This window comes from Mirounga angustirostris, unplaced genomic scaffold (assembly GCF_029215605.1).
Source record: "Mirounga angustirostris isolate CCGP_5_RB_7025 unplaced genomic scaffold, mMirAng1.0.hap1 SCAF_12, whole genome shotgun sequence".
NCBI classification, from domain to species: Eukaryota; Metazoa; Chordata; class Mammalia; order Carnivora; family Phocidae; genus Mirounga; species Mirounga angustirostris.
This window is the reverse complement of record NW_026991720.1, coordinates 54265416-54287925: the sequence shown is the minus strand read 5'-3', so window position 1 is coordinate 54287925 and position 22510 is coordinate 54265416. Positions and strand designations below refer to the sequence as shown.

The 22510-nt window shown below is 37.0% G+C and overlaps 1 protein-coding gene across 2 annotated transcripts in view; it reads left to right on the top strand.

Annotated features, from left to right (window-relative positions):
• The window catches only part of ITGB8 (integrin subunit beta 8), a 78746-nt gene that overhangs the window by 25082 nt on the left and 31154 nt on the right, over window positions 1–22510 (top strand). For both annotated transcript variants that reach the window (XM_045864594.3, XM_064575183.1), the window contains exons 2-6: window positions 3519–3604; window positions 9900–10071; window positions 19434–19680; window positions 21193–21358; window positions 21952–22110. In XM_045864594.3, the coding sequence (XP_045720550.1) occupies window positions 3519–3604; window positions 9900–10071; window positions 19434–19680; window positions 21193–21358; window positions 21952–22110 (830 nt within the window). The remainder of the gene's footprint in view (window positions 1–3518; window positions 3605–9899; window positions 10072–19433; window positions 19681–21192; window positions 21359–21951; window positions 22111–22510) is intronic.

The window sequence follows — 22510 nt, the reverse complement described above, 5'->3', positions numbered from 1 at the left end:
ATGAGAACAAAAGAGGGTTCTGAAGACATATGGTTTAAAATATGATCCTGCTTCCATTGTGTTTCATAATTTCCTTTAAGATCCACAAAAAAGTATCCTTAATAAAAATACAATGCTAGAACATTAAGAATATAGTGCTATGCCATGCCACTGAACAAACAGCTGAACAGGTAGCTACCACTGTCTTAGAGTGGTAAGAAGAAACACTCAGGCACCCCCTCTAATGAGGTGTCAGTGCTGAGAGCTGCTAGGAAAGCACCACTGGGAAGCAGCCTCCTATGATGTTGCGTCAGGGATGGGGCAGCCAATGAATGGAGTCGACCTAGAGGCTGATGACAAACTGCCCATGTCGGTAAACAGCACTCATGCATTGATTGATGTGTGCTCAATATAAAGATTTCTATTTACATGGGAGGATCTGACAGACAGGCAGGAAGACACACACAGATCCCTTTAGCACATATTGACTAACAGCCTCCATAGTAGCATGACCATTCAGTGTAAAGAACTGTTCTAACTGGTGTGATATTTGCATGTTACGTTTTTACTTAATGTGCGTTTAAAATGAAAAAGAAAAACGCTTACAATGCTGCTTACCAAAGTGTACCTGGTTTGTCTTGTGTAAAGTCTAACCATGACACTCTCCGGCAGTAACATTTGACATTATTCCCATGGAGTTCAATTGATGGCCTTTCTCAGGTCTGCAGAATCGTAAGGTCCGCCTCCTCCATATCCATTTATGGGATCATTTTTCCTATAATTATGTAGACTGAGAAATGTCAACCCTGGAACCTGGGACATAATAACACGACCAAAGTTTCTACCCCTCTTGGTCATCATTCTTAGGTGGCTGAAGTCTGAGAACAGAAGTTGGCAGTAGAACTTTTTAAAACAAACGGTCAGAAAGCAGACGGTAAAGAAAGATTTTTGCTTGTAAACCCATTATTTACCACTTGTGCCTTGGAAGTAGGAGACTGACCTAACCTTGAATCTGGGTTAACTTAGGACACAGTCACACAACTATTAGAAACAAAGACCACAGCCATAGAAGCGGCAGCTTCCCTTCCAAGAGAGTGCAATCTTAATTGCCAGTGCCAACGTCCTACCTACGGGGTGAGGAAGTTAGTCAGGATTGGACTGAAATAGACTTACTTCCACATTCCGCTCAGGTCAAGTTTAAGAGTTGGTAAAGGCTGGGCGCCTGGGTGGCTCAGTTGGTTAAGCGACTGCCTTCAGCTCAGGTCATGATCCTGGAGTCCCGGGATCGAGTCCCACATCGGGCTCCCTGCTCGGCAGGGGGTCTGCTTCTCTCTCTGACCCTCCCCCCTCTCATGCTCTCTCTCATTCTCTCTCTCGCAAAAAAAAAAAAAAAAGAGTTGGTAAAGGCCAAGTTAGGTCTGCAAATGTGCTTGATTTCTTTCTGTGAACAACTAAAAAGGTCACTCTGTCCTTTTAGTTGTCCTGAGAACAACTAAAAAGGTCACTTAGCACCTTTTATAGTTTGGCAAGCTAAGCCAGATAGAAGGATTTTAGGCTATGGTGTCTTTATAGTCAGATGGCCACGTAAAGGCAGCCCAAAACAGTAATTATTTTTAGTCCTCGGAAATCTAGACCAGGTCTGGACAAATCAGTAGTTTGGATCATGTTTATTAAAAGTTGATATAGGGGCACCTGGGTGGCTCAGTCGTTAAGCGTCTGCCTTCGGCTCAGGTCATGATCCCAGGGTCCTGGGATCGAGCCCCACATTGGGCTCCCTGCTCGGCGGGAAGCCTGCTTCTCCCTCTCCCACTCCCCCCGCTTGTGTTCCCTCTCTCGCTGTCTCTCTCTCTCTGTCGAATAAATAAAATCTTTAAAAAAAAAAAAAGTTGATATAAAGCCAAGGACAAAGGCTGCAAGGGACACAGAGAGGAGATAATAGAACAGCCATTAAGAGTTAAGAAGGGATGCTTTTGGCTTAACTTGGTTGTCTAGGGAAATACAGGGAAAGGCGCTCACTACCACCTCAATTAGTACATTTCTGCTATACTTACTCTCTTTCCTATAGTTCCTCTTTCTCTCTTCCCACTGCCAACGCCCACCCCATGCCACCTTCAGGTCACTGCTGTTTTAACTGTGTATTCTAGAATGTCGGGGCAAGTTGAGAGAGAAGAAAAAGAAAAACTGATTGGATGGGGACAGCTAGAGATTTTGTGGCCTTGATCCCCTTTCAAGCTACCATGTCCCTGTATGATTATACACACACACACACACACAAACATACGTAGTCCTCTCCCATGCCTCTTTCATTACATTTTTTAAAAGATAAACACAGATTAGAAGAAACAAAATGAAATGGCAAAGAGATATACTAGATCTCACTGCCTCTAGGGATCATCCTTAAACACATCCTCTTCCCCTAACCCTGCCCTTCTTCTAAAGCAGAGTGAGAAGCCCCTCACTATGTTCCCATAGTGCCTTGGTGATATCTCTCTTGCTGTGCTTATCATACTGTATTTTATTCTTTGCTTATGTAGTTATCTCCTCACCTGGACTGTGAAATACTTACAGCTAGAATGCCTGTTATTTGCCTGTGAGTGAGATGAATGGAATGCTGTGATTTCCAGTGTCCTTGTGACATTTCATAGTAAAGGATGGACTGTAGGAAGTATGTGATTATTCCACTAAAAACTCATGATAAAATAATTTATGACTCTTTCTTTATTGTATTTTATGTATTTAAGTTCATAATGATGAGTCTCTTCATAATGATATAAGTAGTTAGTGGCCACGGATAAAGGTAAAGAGTTTCCAGGCACAGCTATGTTATTAACATATATACAATGTTACTATGTCACAGCTAAGTGTGGGAATCTATGGGAAAGTGAACTGGTCATGATCTTAAAGTGATCTTAAATTGGGTAAACTAAAACAATTCATCCGTCTTAACTACTTTATGTCTAAAATGTTGAACCATGCTGTTATATTTAGTTCTGGTACCCATCAAGCCAAAATATCAATATTAAGACAATCGAATTCCCGAATTACTCTATTATGTCATCATTTCTCAAGAAATCAAGGTCATTTTTCAGAAAGTTCATTCACTAGGACCCAACATGGATTGACATGTTCAGACTGAGGTCTGTATATGACTATTTTTACAGGAAAAATTCTAGATCCCAAAATGCCTTATTAGTTCAGATAATATGAAATACAGTGAAACTTCAGCACACTAAAAAATGTGGAGTGTCTTTTACTCTTGTAGTAGAATACAAGCCAAACCCCAAACCTAACTAAAATCACATTTTCATCACTGTCCTTTTTCCCAGCCTTACAAAACCAAATAATAACTATCCAGGAAATGTTGTATCTGTTAATTATAATGCAGTTAACCTTACCTCTTCCCAAAGAAATTATATATGTTTTTAGTATTTACTTTAAACTATTGGTCAGCTTGTTTCAGTGTTCAAAATACATTTTGGTCTAGAATTGTATATACTTCCCAATAGGATAGTAACACCTCATTTTATCCTCCATTACAGAAGACAATAGATGTACATCTTCGAATGCAGCGTCCTGCACCAAGTGCCTTGCGCTGGGTCCGGAATGTGGATGGTGCGCTCAAGAGGTGTGCCTTTTTCTTTCTTTCTTATTTCCTGATTCTTCTTTCTTTCTTTTCTTTCTTTCTTTCCTTCCTTCTTTCCTTCTTTTCTTGTCTCCCTTCCTTTCCCTTTTCTTCTCTTCTCTCTTTTTTGCTCTTTTCTCTGTTCCTCATGGTTGACCTTCTCTCTAGGCACGATTTCATTGCCCTAGTATTTTGTGCCCTGAAGGTGCATCAGGAAAAAGAAAGATACTGCTGAGCATCAGGAAAATTTTATTTGGTTTTATGTTTGGAAACAGCATATCTGGCTTAATAAAAAGTGTAACCTTTTCATTAGGAAAATTATGGTAATTTTGAAATGAAATGCAAACCATTTTATGTCTCCCATCTGTTCTATAGAGAGAATTGGCAAACACAGAAAGTGACTTTTGATAGGTCAGTAAGCTTTGTGTGAAATTCTTGCTGCAGCTTGGGGCAGTAGGTTATATATGCAAGTTGGATCATAGTCTTGTACTTGCTTATTAAAGAAAAGCAAGTTAGTTTATTGGTTTGTTTCATTTGTTTTTACTTGAAATACTTAGAGATAAGTTATTTACTCCATTTCATAACATTGTACATCAATTCGCCAGTTACTTATGAAAAATGGGATGCTTTTCCTTTGACATGTGACCCTATTCATGCAGTACTGTGTACATTTAAATTCTGTGGAATGAAGAATAATTCAGAAACTGTTTATTGTTCAAAATTAGTGTTTTTCTATTCTAACAAGAGAAACATAACCCAATAACAAACTTCTTAGTAAAAAAATTATAATGCATTCCTTCTTTCTTGGCTGTGAAGTTGTTTTGTGAATTTTTTCTTTTCTTGGTAATCTTCAATCAGAACTACCTTATATGATAAGTTGTAATGAAGAAGCCATCTACTAATCTGGGGGTTCTTTTGTGAAATTATATAGGTAATTTTGTATTTGTTTATGTAGCTCTTGTGAATTGGAACAAATAGATCTTTAATGGCCTTTTGCTTGACATGAAAAGAAATCTCTAGCTTTTGCCTCCTCTGATTTCGCTCAAAAACTGCACCTACCATCATCTTTCCAGCTTCTCCTGTTACTGCTTGCCCTTATGCATCTCCCAGGGGAAAAAAGAAAGCTGAAAAGTAGCAAAGGATGGTGGACATTACTTTCTTCTAAAGCAAGTCAGGAAAGAGGCAGGGGAGGGGTTCAGAAAATAGTAGCCATGTCTGAAAGTAAGTGCCCCTCCTACTGACAACCCAAAGCCTTCTTGGATATACTCTAGGCTTTACCAGTGAGAAAATCAGATGTCACTCAAAACTAGCAGTGCTTCACCAGAGCCCATGGAATCAGGCAATGTCAGAAAGAGGACAATTCCAGAGTTGCTAGTCCCATCACCTCTGATGACTCAAATGACCAGATAGAATTCACTCTATTCTCTGAGCCTCCCTTTCCTCATCTCTATAACCCTGAGTTTGGAGTTTGCTTCTAGCTTTTTTTGTCAAGAATGTTTCATGGCTTGATATTTCCTGACCCTCGGACAATATTCCATTTTAGATTTTTACTAAGGAAGATCCTTAGAGCCATGAAGTTTATGTCAACTTGATACCAGCTGCTGAGAACTTTAGTCAGTATAGTTTAGAGGGACTTTCAAAAGATGGTTAAGAAACCCATTTTTCAGCCAAATGAAACATCCCAGCCATATAGAATGCTAAGTTCCAGAGGGACCCCTTTCTCTGACACCGCCGCTGGCACAGAAGAGCTGGAGAGGCACAGTTATAGGATTAGTAAATGTCAGTCCTGCCACAAGGGGAAGGATTTTGAGTATTCAGAGAAATTGGTGGCCAAATGCGAGGAGGTAATCCAAGGGAAATGTCAGGTGTCTGCCGAAGCAGAGGAGGCAAACCCGTGTCTGCTCTTGGCCAAATGCTTCAGAAGAGGATCTCAGGAAACATTTGGAAATCAGCTGGCTGTTCATGTTGCAAAATATTCTTCTATGTAGTGTAGGGTCATCTCATTCATATATTGAAAAAGCGGGCTCTGAAATGAGATCAGCTTGGGTTCAAATCCCAAGGCCATCAGTTTCTAACTGTATAAACTTGGACATGTTACTCTAACTACTCTGAACCTCAGTTTTCCCTCAGAAATAATAATTGTACCTATGACACGCTGTAGTGAAGATTAAATGAAACAGAATGTGAGAAGCATTTGACCCACGTATTGCTTAAAAATGGGAGTTGTTACTTTGAGAACTTGAGTGAGACTCCAGAGCAACTCACTGAGGCTTAGGAAACCAAGAGGAGGACTGTGTTAAGAACACCACCTAAGGGGGAGTAACCAGTATTAGGACTCAGCCTCTAGTCACATCATTAACAGAAGGAGCTGTCCACTCCCTGCAGGCTGACCTGACATCGACAGGGAGAATATAATGGTTAATTTTGAAAGATTACACCACTAGGCACATAGGCAACTAATGTCTTTTATTTCTTAACCAATGAGAGTGGAGGGACAGGGAAAGAATAGGCATTTTTCTCCTGTTCATGATTAGAATAGGTAAACAGTAACAAATTAAGCCTGGTTTATACGATTTTCAAAGCTGGTCAGAAGTAAAACATCACTAGAAAATTTAGACAGGGTATATTCAATTTGCCTACATTCTTTTTTTATAGCATGTTAATCTGCTGTTCTATACGTTTTGCTTTCTCTTTTCCTCCATGCTACCTAAACATAATTGGGCAAATAATTAGGATGGAAAGGACCTTACCAATATCACCTAGTTTAATGCCTCAACCTCCTTTTTATTTTATTTTTTTTAAAGATTTTATTTATTTATTTGAGAGAGAGAATGAGATAGAGAGAGCATGAGAGGGAGGAGGGTCAGAGGGAGAAGCAGACTCCCCGCCGAGCAGGGAGCCCGATGCGGGACTCGATCCCGAGACTCCAGGATCATGACCTGAGCCGAAGGCAGTCGCTTAACCGACTGAGCCACCCAGGCGCCCTCAACCTCCTTTTTAACACAAGTAAAAATCCTGATGAGTTTTGAAGAATTCTCTTTCTCTCCTGCGTGCTATGCTAGACACCGATTGTGATTACATAGCCAGAGGTTTAGAGGGAGGCCTTCAAACATAATTATGCTAAAAGACAACATAAAGGGCATTCACTGTCAAAAGGAAGATGGTAGAGTCCCTTCATTTCTGTGCAGACTGCCGTGTTTGGAAACCAGAAATACTCAGAAGTGGGAAGACAAAACTTCACTTATTTTTCCCCCCAGATAATTATCTTGAATGGATGAAAGTAACAACTGGTGAAAAGCCATCTGGGGTAACTTCAACCTGGGCTTTTCATTTGCAAACAGGCTTGAGATGCAGACAGTTGGAGTATGATTTTGCTTGTGCATTTCTTGCAGAAAACAATGGAACATAAGAATTAGAAGAAATTAAAATGACACAAAACACCACAGATTAAAAGGGCGTGGTTTCAAATTCTTTTCTTTTGTACAAAGTGGAAAGTGGGCCACAGTGAGTAGGCGCAGCGTTCCATTCCTTATTTTGACGCCACGGTCTTTTCTTCCCTTCCCAAACCTAATTGTCAAACTGGCAGTGTGTTTCTTTCTTTCTTTCTTTTTTTTTTTAAGATTTTATTTATTTATTTGGGACAGAGAGAATGAGAGACAGAGAGCATGAGAGGGAGGAGGGTCAGAGGGAGAAGCAGACTCCCCGCCGAGCAGGGAGCCCGATGTGGGACTCGATCCAGGGACTCCAGGATCATGACCCGAGCCGAAGGCAGTCACTTAACCGACTGAGCCACCCAGGCGCCCCTGGCAGTGTTTTTCTAACTCAGTTTTTATAGCGGAGTAGAAACAGCCATGCTGATTCAGACATTGCAAAATAATTGAGACTATTTTGCCTATTTCAGCAAAATGATTTGACGTTTAAAGGTCAGATGGCATAGTGTGATGTATAGTTGCAGTGAATTAACCATATTCCCTTCTTTTCCTTTTCTGTATACACAAATAAAAAAATCCCTAGCTGAAAAGGAAAATCGGAATTATTTGTACTTTATTTCCTTTCGTGATTTGAAGTCTTGGGGTTTTTACATCTGTAAAACGCACGTGGCCCTTTGTCTGTGGCCGGTCATGTGAGGCATGAACAAGCCTCATGCACCCTCAATATTCTTCAAGCTCCAGGGCAGAAGGGTCCCCCCATCTGGAGCTTTCTGAAGGAAAGTGATACATCTGATAGCAGTCTATGCCACCTTTCTTTCAAGAACTCCAAACTGTATATAAACTAAATCTTATATTGAGTACCTCTGAGTTTTATCAATAGATGGATAAATTTGAATATAAGAAATTAAGGCTTTTGGGGCGCCTGGGTGGCTCAGTTGGTTAAGCAGCTGCCTTCGGCTCAGGTCATGATCCTGGAGTCCTGGGATCGAGTCCCGCATTGGGCTCCCTGCTTGGCAGGGAGCCTGCTTCTCCCTCTGACCCTCCTCCTCTCATGCTCTCTGTCTCTCATTCTCTCTCTCTCTCAAATAAATAAATAAAATCTTTAAAAAATAAAAAAAATAAAATAAAATAAAAGAAATTAAGGCTTTGGACTTTTTAAACTTCACGCTAAAACTCTAGGTGTCAATAGCACAGCAAATTGAATTTTTCTGTTCCCATGAAGTTGTTTATCAAATGACAGCAGGAAATCTTAATTGAAAAGGATATATCCTCTTTTATCTTTTAATTATATTTAATATTTCAAGTGTGTTTCACATTCTAATTCAGAATCAGTACTGTAAGGGGCCACACAGTAAAAAAAATTTAAGTTTCGTGGGCCACATACTGTCTCTCTTGCATGTTCTTTTTTATTCTTTTACAGCCATTTTTTAAATGTAGAAAGCATTTTATGGCACTCAATCAATACAAAACACGCCATAGATTGCTGTATTTGTCCTACTGTCCCTAGTTTTCTGACCCCTGTTCTAAATTAAGAGGGGAATTAAATTAAAATCCTTGTATGAATGTTTTTATATTGCCTACCACCATCCCATCTAATACTCACCAGTGCTACAGATGTTCCTATTCATAATTAGTGAGCTAACACTCCAACTACTGTTGAACTTGATATAATCTCCTTCTTCCATAACCCTATGAAATTCTGTGTTTCCCCCAAATTTAACATCCATAATAATTACCTTTACTTGCTTAATGGCTGAATTCACCAATGGTCCGTTAACTCCTTGATGACAGGGAGGGAGTCTGTCTTGTTCCATTCTGTATCCTCAGCACCTAACAAACTACTGTCCCTGAGTAAGTATTCAATCTGTATTCTTTGACTGAATGATTAGTTGGAAACCCAATTCCCTGAATCAGCTGAACTAAAGGAGGAATGACGGAATGCCAGATCAGAATAGCCACTGCCAGGAAGATCACTAAGCAAATATCCAGCTAATGTGTAAGCACATATTCCAAATAATTCAGGCCAACCTTATATATAATAAAACATATTTCTATACTTCGATACATTTCCTGTTCTTAGGGAAAAACCTGATTGGTTACAAGAAAAATAAAAATACCAAATTTTACTTGGTCATGATAAATTAAATTTTAAGCTTGCTCCACTAATTCCAAGTTTATTGTATGGCTATTGAATGACAACTAACCAATGCTATGGTAATAAAAGTTCTAGATTCAGTTTCAAAATCAGGAGAATTTTAGCTACAATCTTGTGTCTTCCAGCCTCATTATGAACATCTTCCTTGGTTTATTAAATTATTTACAGGCTATTGTGTGTCTAAGAAGTTGGGAGATTTTATGGTCTAAACAATATAGATTTCCAATTCTTTTTTATTTATTTTTTATTTTTAGTACCTTATTAGGCATGTGACTCCTGAGGGCTTGCTTTATATTCCAAATATAATAATATATAATAAACATACTAGCTGGGTTCTTTGAGAACTGAAACTTACATTTGGAATGACTGAATGGCCTATTTTGAATAAATTTTCATTTGAAGCAGACTTTCCAACATAAAATATTTAGAAAGAATTAAGATGGTATGTAGTTAACAATATTTAAAATCCTTGGTTTAAATCTCCTCTTTAATATTCATTTTCTTCTTTTTAAATAAAATTTAGGAATTAAAGCTTTAGTTAAGACAAATTTACTAGTTTTCTTATTGGAAACATGCAGCTATTTTGAATAGTTGCATAATCTGTGCAATATTGGAAGATGGCTTCTTTGCAATATTTGCTGTGTGGTTTTCTTTGATTATAACTGAGATGATATGCACTAAAAACGTCAGTGATTTTCCTTCTTTTAAACAGGATTTCATTTCAGGTGGATCAAGGAATGAACGTTGTGATATTATTTCCAATTTAATAAGCAAAGGCTGTTCGACTGATTCAATAGAATACCCATCTGTGCATGTAATACCAAGGGAAAATGAAATTAATACCCAGGTGACGCCAGGAGAAGTGTTGATCCAGCTGCGTCCAGGTTTGGTGATTTTCAAATAAATCTATGATGATTCTGACTTGAAATTACATTTAGCTTTATTTGCTCATATTTAATATTTTGTGGAAGGCACTATTATTGTAGTAGAAATAACAGTGGGCTCAGAATCAAGAAGTCAGAATTTTGCTCTTTTTTGTGCCTATAGCTAGCTAGCTGTGTGGCCTCGGACACTCTCTGCAAACCTGACCACACTATATTATAATTACGTGTTTCCAGACTTGATCACATTGTAGTGTAATTGTGTTCCTATTCCATTGCCAGCTCTGGAAGAAAGAGAACTTGTTTTATCCCACTGCTTCTCCAAAGCCTCACAGAGTGCTGGCTTATAGTAAGCACTCTATAAGTATTTGTTGACTTGATTAGTTGATTAAGTAGTAAGAGCTGTAAATTAAGCTAAGCCGTTAGAGCCTGTGTGATAAACTTTGAAACACAAAACTACAATTCATAATTATCATAATTAACTTGACCTACTTTGTGGTGGCCCCTGAGATTAACACATATTTCTCCTCCTATACTTCTCTTGTACTTGCCATTTTATCACATTGTATTCCACAGTTTGGCACATGTAGTAGGCCACTGGAAATTATTCAGTTTCCTCTGGTGCTAGAGAATCCCAGGGTACAAACTACACATGGCAAGATAAGTTCAGGTACACAGGTATGCATCAGTCAATTAGATGCATTTAGTTTTCAGCAGTATGCAATTTCTTTCAAGTCTCCCATTATTTCATTCTGGGTGGTCTTGTCCTGTCATTAAATTTTTTAATAACCATTATTGACACATGACCTCCCTATTCCAAAGCTGAGCTATTTCTTCCAGATTCTTAGATTACCAGAAAAACAAAGTCTATTTCTTTCTTGGCTTTAGACATATTCCCAGCCTCCAATTAAAACTATGCTCTTCACCATGTAACACAGCCCAGTGTGGACATATATAAGCAACATTTGGAAAGGGATACACAAAAATGAAAGAAATTAGATTGGTAAGATTATGCCATTCACTATCCTCTATTGCTACCATAACAAAATACTGTACAATAGGTGGCTTAAACAACAGAAATTTATTTTCTCACAGTCCTGGAAGCTAGAAAGTTTAAGATCAAGGTACTGGCTGATTTGGTACCTGGAGAGGGAGAGAGAGACACACCCAGAGAGAGGGGGACAGAGAAAGAGCTCTGTGGTATCCCTTCTCATAAGGGCACTAATCTCATCATGAGGGCCCCACCCTCCTGAACTCATCTAAACCTAATTATCCCCCAAAGGCCCCATCTTCAAACACCATCACATTATGGGTTAGGGCTTCAACACAAATTTGGAGGGAAAACAATTGAGTCCATAGCACTTGATATATAAAATAATATTTTCAAAGGCCATGGAATATTTTTAGATATTAATCATATCTTAAACAAGAAAACTTAATCCCCAAAAGCGAAACTTTTTATAGGTCAATATCACTGTACACTATGCAATAACTTTTGAAATCAATATAAGAGGATAAACAAATATTAAATAACAAACTAAGAAAAGCTTTTCCTAAATAAAGTCTGTCTCCAAGAATAAATCAAAACTCTAGTCATAGACTATTTAATAATTACAATAACAACATACATCAAAATATATGGGATGTGATTAAAGTTGCTCCCAGGAAAATTAAAAGCTTTAAGTGCTTTTATTATTAAAGAATGAGCAAAAATTAACTAAGCATCCAAATTAAGATATAGGAGCAACAAAAAGAAAATAGCCATAAGGAAAACAAGAGAAAGGAATTCATAAGTTAAGAAAAGAATTATAAAGTGCAAACTAGAAATAAAAGGGTAAAATTAATGTATAATTCCAAGAGTTGGTTCTTTGCAAACTCCAATAAAAATAAATTGTTGTCAAAGCTGATTAAGAAAAGAAGAAAAAAGTAACCCAGTTATAACCAAAGAAACAAATATTAAAGAAAAAAAGACTATGAAAATATTAAGCATAAAAATCTATGGTAAAATGCATAAATATTGATAATATACATAATTTTAAGGAAAATACATATGACTAATACTGCTCAAGAAGAGGGAGCTCCCTAAGAAACTTAATAAAAATAAAAGAAATTAAGAGCATTGTAAAAGAAGAACCCACATTGTGTACTTAATGTTTTCTTGGGAAGAAATGATTTCATGTTCACCCAAACATTAAGAAATGCACTATCCCTATGCTACATAAACTCTTCCATTAGTTTTTAGAGAAGGCCTAGAAGCTACCCAATCTGTACAAGGTTAGCATAACCCTAGTATCAAATCCTTAACATTTTAGGAAATCACATTAAATCATATGTGATAAGAAAAATAATGCCAAAAGGAAAAAATATATATTGTTATCTCAACAGATGCTGAAAAATCATACAGTAAAATTTAGTGTCCATTCTGCCAAAACCAAAACTGAAGAATAGTTCTTTAATATGTATTAAAATCCTTCTGGAAGTTTTATATAAAAGCAGTTAGACTAAAAAGCTAAATACAAGTTACAAACATTTTGAAAAGATAAAGCAAAATTATCATTATATGTCTCTGGCAAATCCAAGCAAATCAACTAAAATTAACTTTTAAAATTAAAAATAAAAAACAGGGGCACCTGGCTGGCTCAGTCCATAAAGCATGAGACTCTTGATCTCAGGGTCATGAATTTGAGCCCCACATCGGGCCTAGAGCTTACTTTAAAAAAAATAAAAAACAAAAAATAAATTCCTCAGCCATCGTTATATAAACAAGGTATACATATTTTTAAAACTAAATAAATAGAGGTGCGCCTGGGTGGCTCAGTTGGTTGAGCAACTGCCTTCTGCTCGGGTCATGATCTCAGAGTCCTGGGATCGAGCCCCGCTTTGGGCTCCCTGATCCACGGGAAGCCTGCTTCTCCCTCTCTCATTCCCCCTGCTTGTGTTCCCTCTCTCGCTGTCTCTCTGTCAAATAAATAAAATCTTAAAAAAAAAAAAAAAAGATAGATAAATAAATAAGGCGGGTTGTTTTTTAAAATATTCAAATCAATGAATTTCCTATGTAATATTAAATATAATGAAAAAAAGGATCAATTCATAGCAGCAACCTAAAATGTAAACTGTCTAGGGATAAAGTGTTTTAAAAAATGTATAAGATCCACTGTGCAACCTTGAAGAAGATATGAAAAAGTGCAGAAGAATTTTATGTTCCTGATTAGGAAGACAATACTTATAACAGTGACAGTTTTCTATAAACATACTCTATAAATGTAACAAAATCCAAGTGAACAAATAAATGTAAGTCAATCCCAGTCCAACCTGAATGAAGTTTTTTAAAACCTTCAGTGATACTTGTATGCATGTATCTTTATATACAATAGCATATTCATTTAGGATACATTCTTATAAATAGATTTACTAGGTCAAATATATACAAATTTACTTAGGTTTTTAATGTATATTATCAGGTTATTCGCAAGAAAAATGGATGTCCGATTAAGGCTTTCATGAGTCAACCTTGCCTTCTCATTCTTTTCAATCTCTTCAGTTTTTTAAGTGTAACTACTGTTACCTGTTTCTTTTGCCTTTTTTCCTAGTACTAGGAAGCTTCCTAAGCTTATTAACCATCTTAGTTCTCTTTTTTGTGTGTGATATGCCTCTCCATACAAACTTTCCTATTTTTCTAACTAAACATTACCTTTTATTTTAAAGATTTTATTTATTTATTTGACAGAGAGAGCACAAGCAGTGGGAGCAGCAGGTAGAGGGAGAGGGAGAAAAACAGGCTTTCTGCCCCCTGAGTGGAGCGGAGAGCCCCGCAGGGCTCAATCTCAGGACCCTGGGATCCTGACCTGAGCTGAAAGCAGATGCTAACTGAATGAGCCACCCAGGCGCCCCTAAACATTACTTTTCAGTAGCTTATACATGAAGCTTATCGTATATTATTTGCCTCTAATAAATATAACTATATCCTTTCAAAATGTCTTGCTGTTTTTTAAACACTTGGGATTTGAAACTTACAAGGGTGCATTTCTTTTTTATTGGTGTGTTACCTTTAAATTTATATACTTAAATGAATTTAGTTTGTTCCTTTTTGTAGATATAATGGTGGTTTTATCCTCCTGAGACTAAAAATTAACAGTTCAGAAGTTGGCTGTTTCAGTGCTATAGAGAAGCACTGACAGAATGGTAATGAGGCAGGAGAGAAGTGGAAAGACAGGAGGGGTAATGAATGGGAGGTAGCATCCCCGGGGGTTGTTGTCAATGAGCACAGGGACACTTGGGCTGCGGCTCAAGCAACAAGGTAAGAGAGGTGGCTGCCCTCTGTAGAAGGTGTGGTACTGAGTTCAAACTGAGACATTTTAAATTGGGGTGGTGACTTATTTATTATATATGAGGCTGCAGTTCAGAAGGAGATACAGGTTGGATAAAGATGTGGGAGACTTCAACATAAGGTGGTAAATGATGGTAAGTGAAGGCAGTATGGGGAGTGGGAGAGTGAAAAGAGAAATGCTTAAGATCTATGTCAGTCCCTATGGAGTTTGATTTTATTCATTTTCCCACTACTATTTGAATTTCTGTATGCAAATTAGTGTAATTATCTAATGTGTTTAAGTCATCTTTCCAATGTAGCCATGACAGAACTATATTTTATAATATGCATATATAACAAATGCTTATTAAGTTATATTTAATAAGTTCATCTAAAAACTACACATGGCATCAAAGATGTGCCAGCTTTGAGGCATAATATATAAAGTTACATTTTACCAACTCCAGATATATAGAACCATCACTCCTCATAATATAAAAGTCCTTTCTACCAGGACACATACCATGCATACCTAAGTATAAAATGCATTTATTCTCTAATATTGATTTCGATGTGATTTATTTATAATCACTTCTTATAAAAATTCATTACCTTCAATGTAGCATCTCTTAAGAATTTAACATTTTTTTCAGGGATACTGATTAAACTTTTTAAAGAATGTTAGTAGAACTCTATTATATATTTATTTTTTTTAAGATTTTTTTTTATTTATTTGACAGAGAGAGACACAGCGAGAGAGAGAACACAAGCAGGGGGAGTACGAGAGGGAGAAGCAGGCTTCCTGCGGAGCAGGGAGCCCGATGCGGGGCTTGATCCCAGGACCCTGGGATCATGACCTGAGCCGAAGGTGGACGCCTAACGACTGAGACACCTAGGCGCCCCTATTTTATATATTTAAAATGAGATTTAAAAGTGATATTTTCTTTCACTTTTTACTTCTTAAAATATACATTTTTTCTTACTTTTACCTATCAATCTTATGGAAAAATAACAGAAAGAAGCTACTGATCCTACTTGATATCCCCTGAGAACACTGAAATGAAATCTTTAGGAAGCTAGAAGAAAGAAATTCTCCAATTCTGCTTCAGAAGTAATACAATAAGGATTAGTGTAATCTATAGCTCACTGATTTAAGAAAATCTTCCAAACTCAATTCATTTTAATATCATAACAAAAGAATTCCCTTTAATTTAGTGTAGCTTAACTTAAAATGTAAGATTTTTCAGGTATTCTTCCTAAATTCAAAATTTTTTTAAAAACCAGAAAAATACAGATATCACGCATCCTTTCCCCTCCACCCCTGGCACATACTCATTTTATCCCCCACAGAAATTCAGAAATGTGCTGGAGTCTGTGCCTTGATTTTTGGGCCTTCTCCTTCCCCGACCCAAGTACAATAAACAGAATTTGGCTGTTCTTTCTTCCTACCAGTTTTCCACACTTTCTTATGGTTTTTCAATTTCATCTTATGCAGAACATTTTTAGTTATCTTTTCTTAATGTCCAGTCATGGTTGTAGCCAAGTCTTCAGAGATGTTCACACCATTATTTCAGTGATTTTAAACTCATTCTAACTACTTTCAATTCTTTGGGCTATTCAAACCAATACTGGCGAAAGTTCTAAGTAGGTCTCAGCTTTCCTCCAAGTCCTCTTTCTTATTCTATGTCACAGACCCACTTCCCTTTGAAGTTGATTGATGGAAAAAAGGATCTGAGCCTTTAGAATCTCAAAAGGTATAAGAATGAAGCTTTCTTGGAGATAATATAAATCGTGGCATAAACATTTTGGGGCCAGGTGACACTCTTTCCTCTCAAACAGAGAAACTAAGTTTTTCCTACTCTGTAGGAAGTAATTCATAGATAATGAGCTTCTCACTAAGGTTAAAATATGGGGAGCTTTTGAAATGATGTATCAAAATGCGCTTCAAATGTAGTTTAGTTAAACACATTTATGAGTGGATATGCCTGTACCAAACCCAGAAGCTTCAGAGATAAATGAATAGTTTTTATGCTAATGATGTTTAGTAATACTAATGGTATTACTAAGCGATAATTACTAACACATATATATTTACTGTGTACCAAATACTGGAGTAAATATTTTAAATAGACACTAAAGGAATCTGCTCTCAGAGTAGTATTTATGACACTGCTGCCTACATTGATAACCTCACAGACATTAAGTCTTATTTTTACATGTGTTTCTTTCTTATCCAATATATTCAAAATCACATTAATGTCATCTGCCTTTTGAGCCCTGCATTGTTGGCACCCCAGTATGAACTGAATGGAGATTTTATCTGGGGACACAAATGCTGTTCCCTACATTGCCCAGGTCCCCAGTGTGGCAGTGCGGGGCTTTGCTTGCAAGGCTACCCATAAAAAGGTATTTCTACTGCCTCTGAGAAGGTTTCTTCTTCATATATAATGAAACCATCAAGAGCCAGCTTGAAAGCATATGTGGACTATCTCAAGCTCATGAGCAAAACACCGCAATCCAAGCTTGGCTTCCTCCCTAACAAGCAAAGTGGGGTTTGAGATCAGCCTATCTAGGGCTGCCTACGTTGAGCTGATGACTTAAAGTTAGAACTTTATGGGAACTTTAAATGCCTTCCAGTTTATTATTTTTTAAAAGACTTATTCATTTATTTTAGAGGGGGGAGGGGCCATGGGAGAAGGGAGAGAGAATCTCGAGCAGACTCCCTCTGAGCATGGAGCCAGACTCAGGGCTCCATCTCACCACCCTGAGGTCACTACCTGAGCTGAAATCAAGAGTTGGATGCTCAACCAACTTCGCCACCGAGGCACGTCAAATGCCTTGCAGTTTAGAAGTGGTAATTATCATTTTCTCCAGCAATGACTAAAAGGCCTGTATGGAAGGAATCCCTTTTCCCCTTTATTAAAATTTTGTCTTACTGAGGCGTCAGCCCATGCTGAGGTCTTCCAATGACCTAGGTACATACCTGAGACCAGCATCTATATAATTCAAAATCAAGCTACCGCAGCCTAAACCCTCCAACCCTGATCGTTTGGCAGGCTTCCTTACAGCCATCTTCTTTGCTGAGGCCAGTGAGACGGGGATTTGCTTGCAAGGCTAAGAGCAGCTAGTGTGTGCTGAGGGCCCTTGTAGGGCCAACATTTGGTTGGACCTCTCTGAATATCTTAGTCCTCTAAGGACTGTGCCTTTGCAGTTTCTGTTGGCGAAGATAACCACCAACTTTATAACAACCTGGACAATATACTATCTAGTGTATTTTTCAATAACTCCATGAAAACACACAGCAATTCATCCTTAGGCAGAGCCACCATAAACTGTAATGATCACCAAGATGAAAACACCATGTGGCCGGTGCCTTAGGTCTTCAGCCTTATACCCAAGTCAACATTTAAAAAACAACTAACCAATTCGTAAAGAAGAAGAAGAAGAAGAAGCTGATCCACACATTAAAACACATGAACCACACTCCCCAATTATGCTCCATTTCTATTTCTTATCAATCTGGCTCTGTGTAGATTCTGACATTCTCCTCAATTGAACTTCTCCACCCAAAGTACAAGACACTTCCACAGGGACAGGCCTTTTTACCAGACACTGGAAAAGCAGAGCCGAATATATGCTCTTTGGAGGCAGCCCAGCTCGTAAAGGAAAGGAGTGAGAGAGTGGGCTGGGTGGCTTTCACATCTTCCAATTTCTCCTCCCAAACTCTTGGGCCAAAAAACTAAGAGTGTTACAATAAAGAGGTTTCCAGCATGTACAGGCAAATTAGGAAGGAGTAATTTCTTCCATAATTATTATTACATACCAGATAAACCTTATTTTGAATACATTCTGTAACTGGTTTAAAAACATCTGATTTGTAAAATAATTTAAAATAAAATATTGCTATTCTTGAGCATATTAAGACTTAAAATATGACTTGATAAATTAGAGGATTCTTCTGATGAGTAGATCAGGCTATCAATTGTACATACAAATTGGTGTTCATTAAAAAAAAAAAATTGTTCTACTCAAATTACTCTCCACTGACAAATAATGACTTAGAAAGCATTTACTTTATTGTTTAAAAAAGTAAAATTCACAAATTGCCCATATTTAAAGAGATGACTGCTTACCATATACTTACTGGTTTCCAATTATGGAAGGAATAAGTCATGGGAATAAAAGGCACAGCATAAGGGATTCAGTCAGTGATACTGTAATAGCTATCAAATGATAATGGACAGAGAACTAAATAAAATGGTATTGTACACAGTTGTTGGGAAGCTCCCACATTTCTCCTCATGGTGACCCTCTCTTCTTGTCTAGTTCCTTTGCTTCCATGATCCCTCTTCAACATACGTCTATCAAGTACCCACTATGTGTTAGACAAATGCTGTTCCCTACATTGCCCAGGTCCCCAGTGTGGCAGTGCTGGGCACAATTCTTTAGACCGCTGTCTCATTCCTTCTCAGGACTAACTGTTGGGAAGTATCTCATCATCTAATTCATTATGAAGTACTACATATCCTGGATAGGTTAACCTACTACTCAGTACCAGAGTTTTCACTTCACATATGTAAATATGCCTTAACCCAAAAGGATGAATTCGTACCTTCATCCAACAAGAGGTAACTTTTCTTAAGATGCCTTTCTACTTTTCTTCAAACCAAAAACCTCTTTCAAACCACGACAGTCACCTACTCTTGAGATAGAACGCTGCTTGCAATATTTAGTGCTGTCTTTTCCTAGATACTAAGGGAAGTACGAGTTCATATGGTGATAAATATATTCTCTATCACACTTATATTGAGCTGGTCCATTTGTTACTGTCACTGTCTGCACCACAGAATTGTGAGAAATGCATTGTAGAAGTTGGAGACTAATAAACTGACATGGTTTTCAAATTGCCTTAAAATTATTCCAGGATATTCCTAACTTCACTCATTATGCACAAATTTGTGCTAGTTGTTCTGTGTATAAAATGTGACTGATTTATTGAGAGCTTATCCTGAGATGTTTAAAATGAATACTACATAATGTCTGTCTTTCTTTGAACCAGAAGCAGAAGCTAATTTTATGCTGAAAATTCATCCTCTGAAGAAATACCCTGTGGATCTTTATTATCTGGTTGATGTCTCGGCATCAATGCACAATAATATTGAAAAATTAAATTCCGTTGGAAATGATTTATCTAGAAAAATGGCATATTTTTCCCGTGATTTCCGCCTTGGATTTGGCTCCTATGTTGATAAAACAGTTTCACCATACATTAGCATCCACCCAGAAAGGATTCATAATCAATGCAGGTATCTAGGTGTTGATGTGGACTTCATAATACCAAATTAAATTCTTTCCTTTAAAATCTCTCTCTGTTTTTATATAAAGGACTCACTAAATTTTATATTTTTGTTTTATTAAGTGAGAAATGAAAATATTTGGAGAGGAGGTATGTTCCTATCCGAAAACTTATGAGATTATGTGTAGCTTGGATTTTTTATTTTGTTTTTTTTTTTCAAATATCACTCAGTTTCATCACCAAAAACCCACAAGTAATATTAGTAATTTTGGATAAACCCCCAATATTCAGGCCACCATGCATATAAATACCTGCTTGAGAATTCTGTATGTGTCCTTTGTGAAGGCTCCAAATTTGTTAAATTAAGGTTTGTCAAATTTAAAATACTTACCATTGCCAGTACTGCAACTATCTTTACATTACTCTGTAGTGATTATGTTTATAATTACGTTGCCTAAGATGTGACTTCAAAGAAAGTTCAGCTAGGTCATGAAGGGTAGTTGGAAAGAGGAGAATTTGTCTGTTTTCTGGAAAGAGCCCCTTTTCTTATCATTTTTAAAGTCTGATTCTAAAGAGCATATGCTGCACTATGAAACAAGAACTGACCTTAAAAATACAAGTTTCTCAGACAGTATCTTAATTAACCTGTTGAGTTCTCAGAGAGAAATGTGTTCAGTTCTTCCTTAATATAACATTTCATTTTAACATCATCTTCTTTCCTACTTCCATGAATTGCCCGGATCACTTTACAGTATACACATCTACCAAAACAGCTCTGCTAACTGTTGGAATGAATACAGCTCCTCATGGAGCTTCATGTTCCTTCTCCCTAAGCATGCATGTGCCTGAAGAATGATTCTCACTTCTTGGGACATCATGGCAGTCTCAAAACAACTTTAATAAACTCTGATTGTTCATCAATAATTTCACACCAAGCAACGCTTTAAAAAGTTAGCACAATATTTTTAAATATCCAGCAATAGTATAATATTTCCACTAAATTCCTAAAAACAGTTCCCCAAAAGTGTTTTTCAGCTGTCCCATGGTCAAATACGATAGGAAATCGTATTTGACCATGCAAATTCTTACCTCCTCTTAAAAATTAACCATGTATATTAGTATAATAAAAGCTCTTTAGGTGTCCTATATTAAACATGCTTAATCTTCTTTAGTTTTTGGACACCAAACCATTATATTTCTATTTCCTACTTGCAAAGAAATATCCACCAATATTGAACTTTTCTCTGATTTTATAAAGTACAGGTTTTCTCTAATAAAATTACCTTGGCAAAAAAATATATATTTATGTTTATATAAACATAAATATTTAATATATAAATATAAAATATATAAATATATGTTTATATTTTATATATATTTATATCTTATATACTTATGTTTATTTTTATATATGTATATTCTTTTCTTACACCAAACCACACAATTTAACTGTGAATAGTATTTTGAATCTTTGAATGAAGCATAGCAAAACAGAATTTGCATTTCTTCTTTTCCCATATAGTGACTACAATTTAGACTGCATGCCTCCTCATGGATACATCCATGTGCTATCTTTGACGGAGAACATTACTGAGTTTGAAAAAGCGGTTCACAGACAAAAGATCTCTGGAAATATAGATACACCTGAAGGAGGTTTTGATGCCATGCTTCAGGCCGCTGTCTGTGAGGTAAGAAGTTTCCCATTATCGAGTTTTTGCTCAGATGCAAAATTCTCCAGAATTTAAGATTTTTATTTTCTCTTTAATTTATAGAGTGAAAACATAATACAGAAGAATACATTCTTCTAATGCTTATTCCTCACCAATGTTATTCATTTTGGTATGTGTTCAGGACAGAGGGGCTAAATTGGAAGAGGGTCATAAATAGGAAAATATGAAAGGGAAAAAATAACTTATGCACTTGGAAAATCTTTTCCAAAAGAGTACTCTTTTCACTCACCACTTTCCAAGGAAGAGCCTGAAATAGCCTGTTTTTCTACCCACATTGTGTTGGGTGCTCTGCACTTCGTTAACTTGGCTTGTTCTTCCTCTGGGGAAACACCAGAAATCTCTAGCTGGGAGTTGGTGCAGTCAAATGGCTGTGGTAAAATAGAGGATATACAAATAAAAGTCAGTGCTATTTAGGAAACAGCATTGTATTTATGCACTTCATTCCAGCCTGACTTAATGTTTGTTGAACTCGAACTTCATGTTTCTTGAGATAAAGACCACAGTACAGATCTATGTTATTGTACAAGATCTAATTACATGTTTATTTTAAGAGTCATATTGGATGGCGAAAAGAAGCTAAAAGATTGCTGCTGGTGATGACAGATCAGACATCTCATCTTGCTCTTGATAGCAAATTGGCAGGCATAGTGGTGCCACATGACGGAAACTGCCATCTGAAAAACAACATCTACGTCAGATCGACAAGCATGGTAATGTAGCAAAAGCTTCTTAGTCATTATGACTCTTTTGGCTAAAGTGTAAGTTTAAATTGGCAATTCAGCTGTTTTTGTACAAAGGATTACCTAAACAAGCATGATACAGAGTCAGGATAAACCATGAGAGAGAAGTTATGGAATAATGCAATCTATAAATGCTGATTGATATAAGGCTAAAACACTTTAACAACATCTAGTAGCTAACTCTCTGATATGCTAAAAAGGTCAAAATAAAAGTGATACAAGAGCTTACTTTTTATGCAAGTGAAGAACTTTAAAAGCAAATATATATATATATATATACACATACACACACACACACATGCACACACACATACATATTAGTTCTGCAGAGCTGGTATCTAAAAACATACTAAGAATTGGTAAGAAAAGG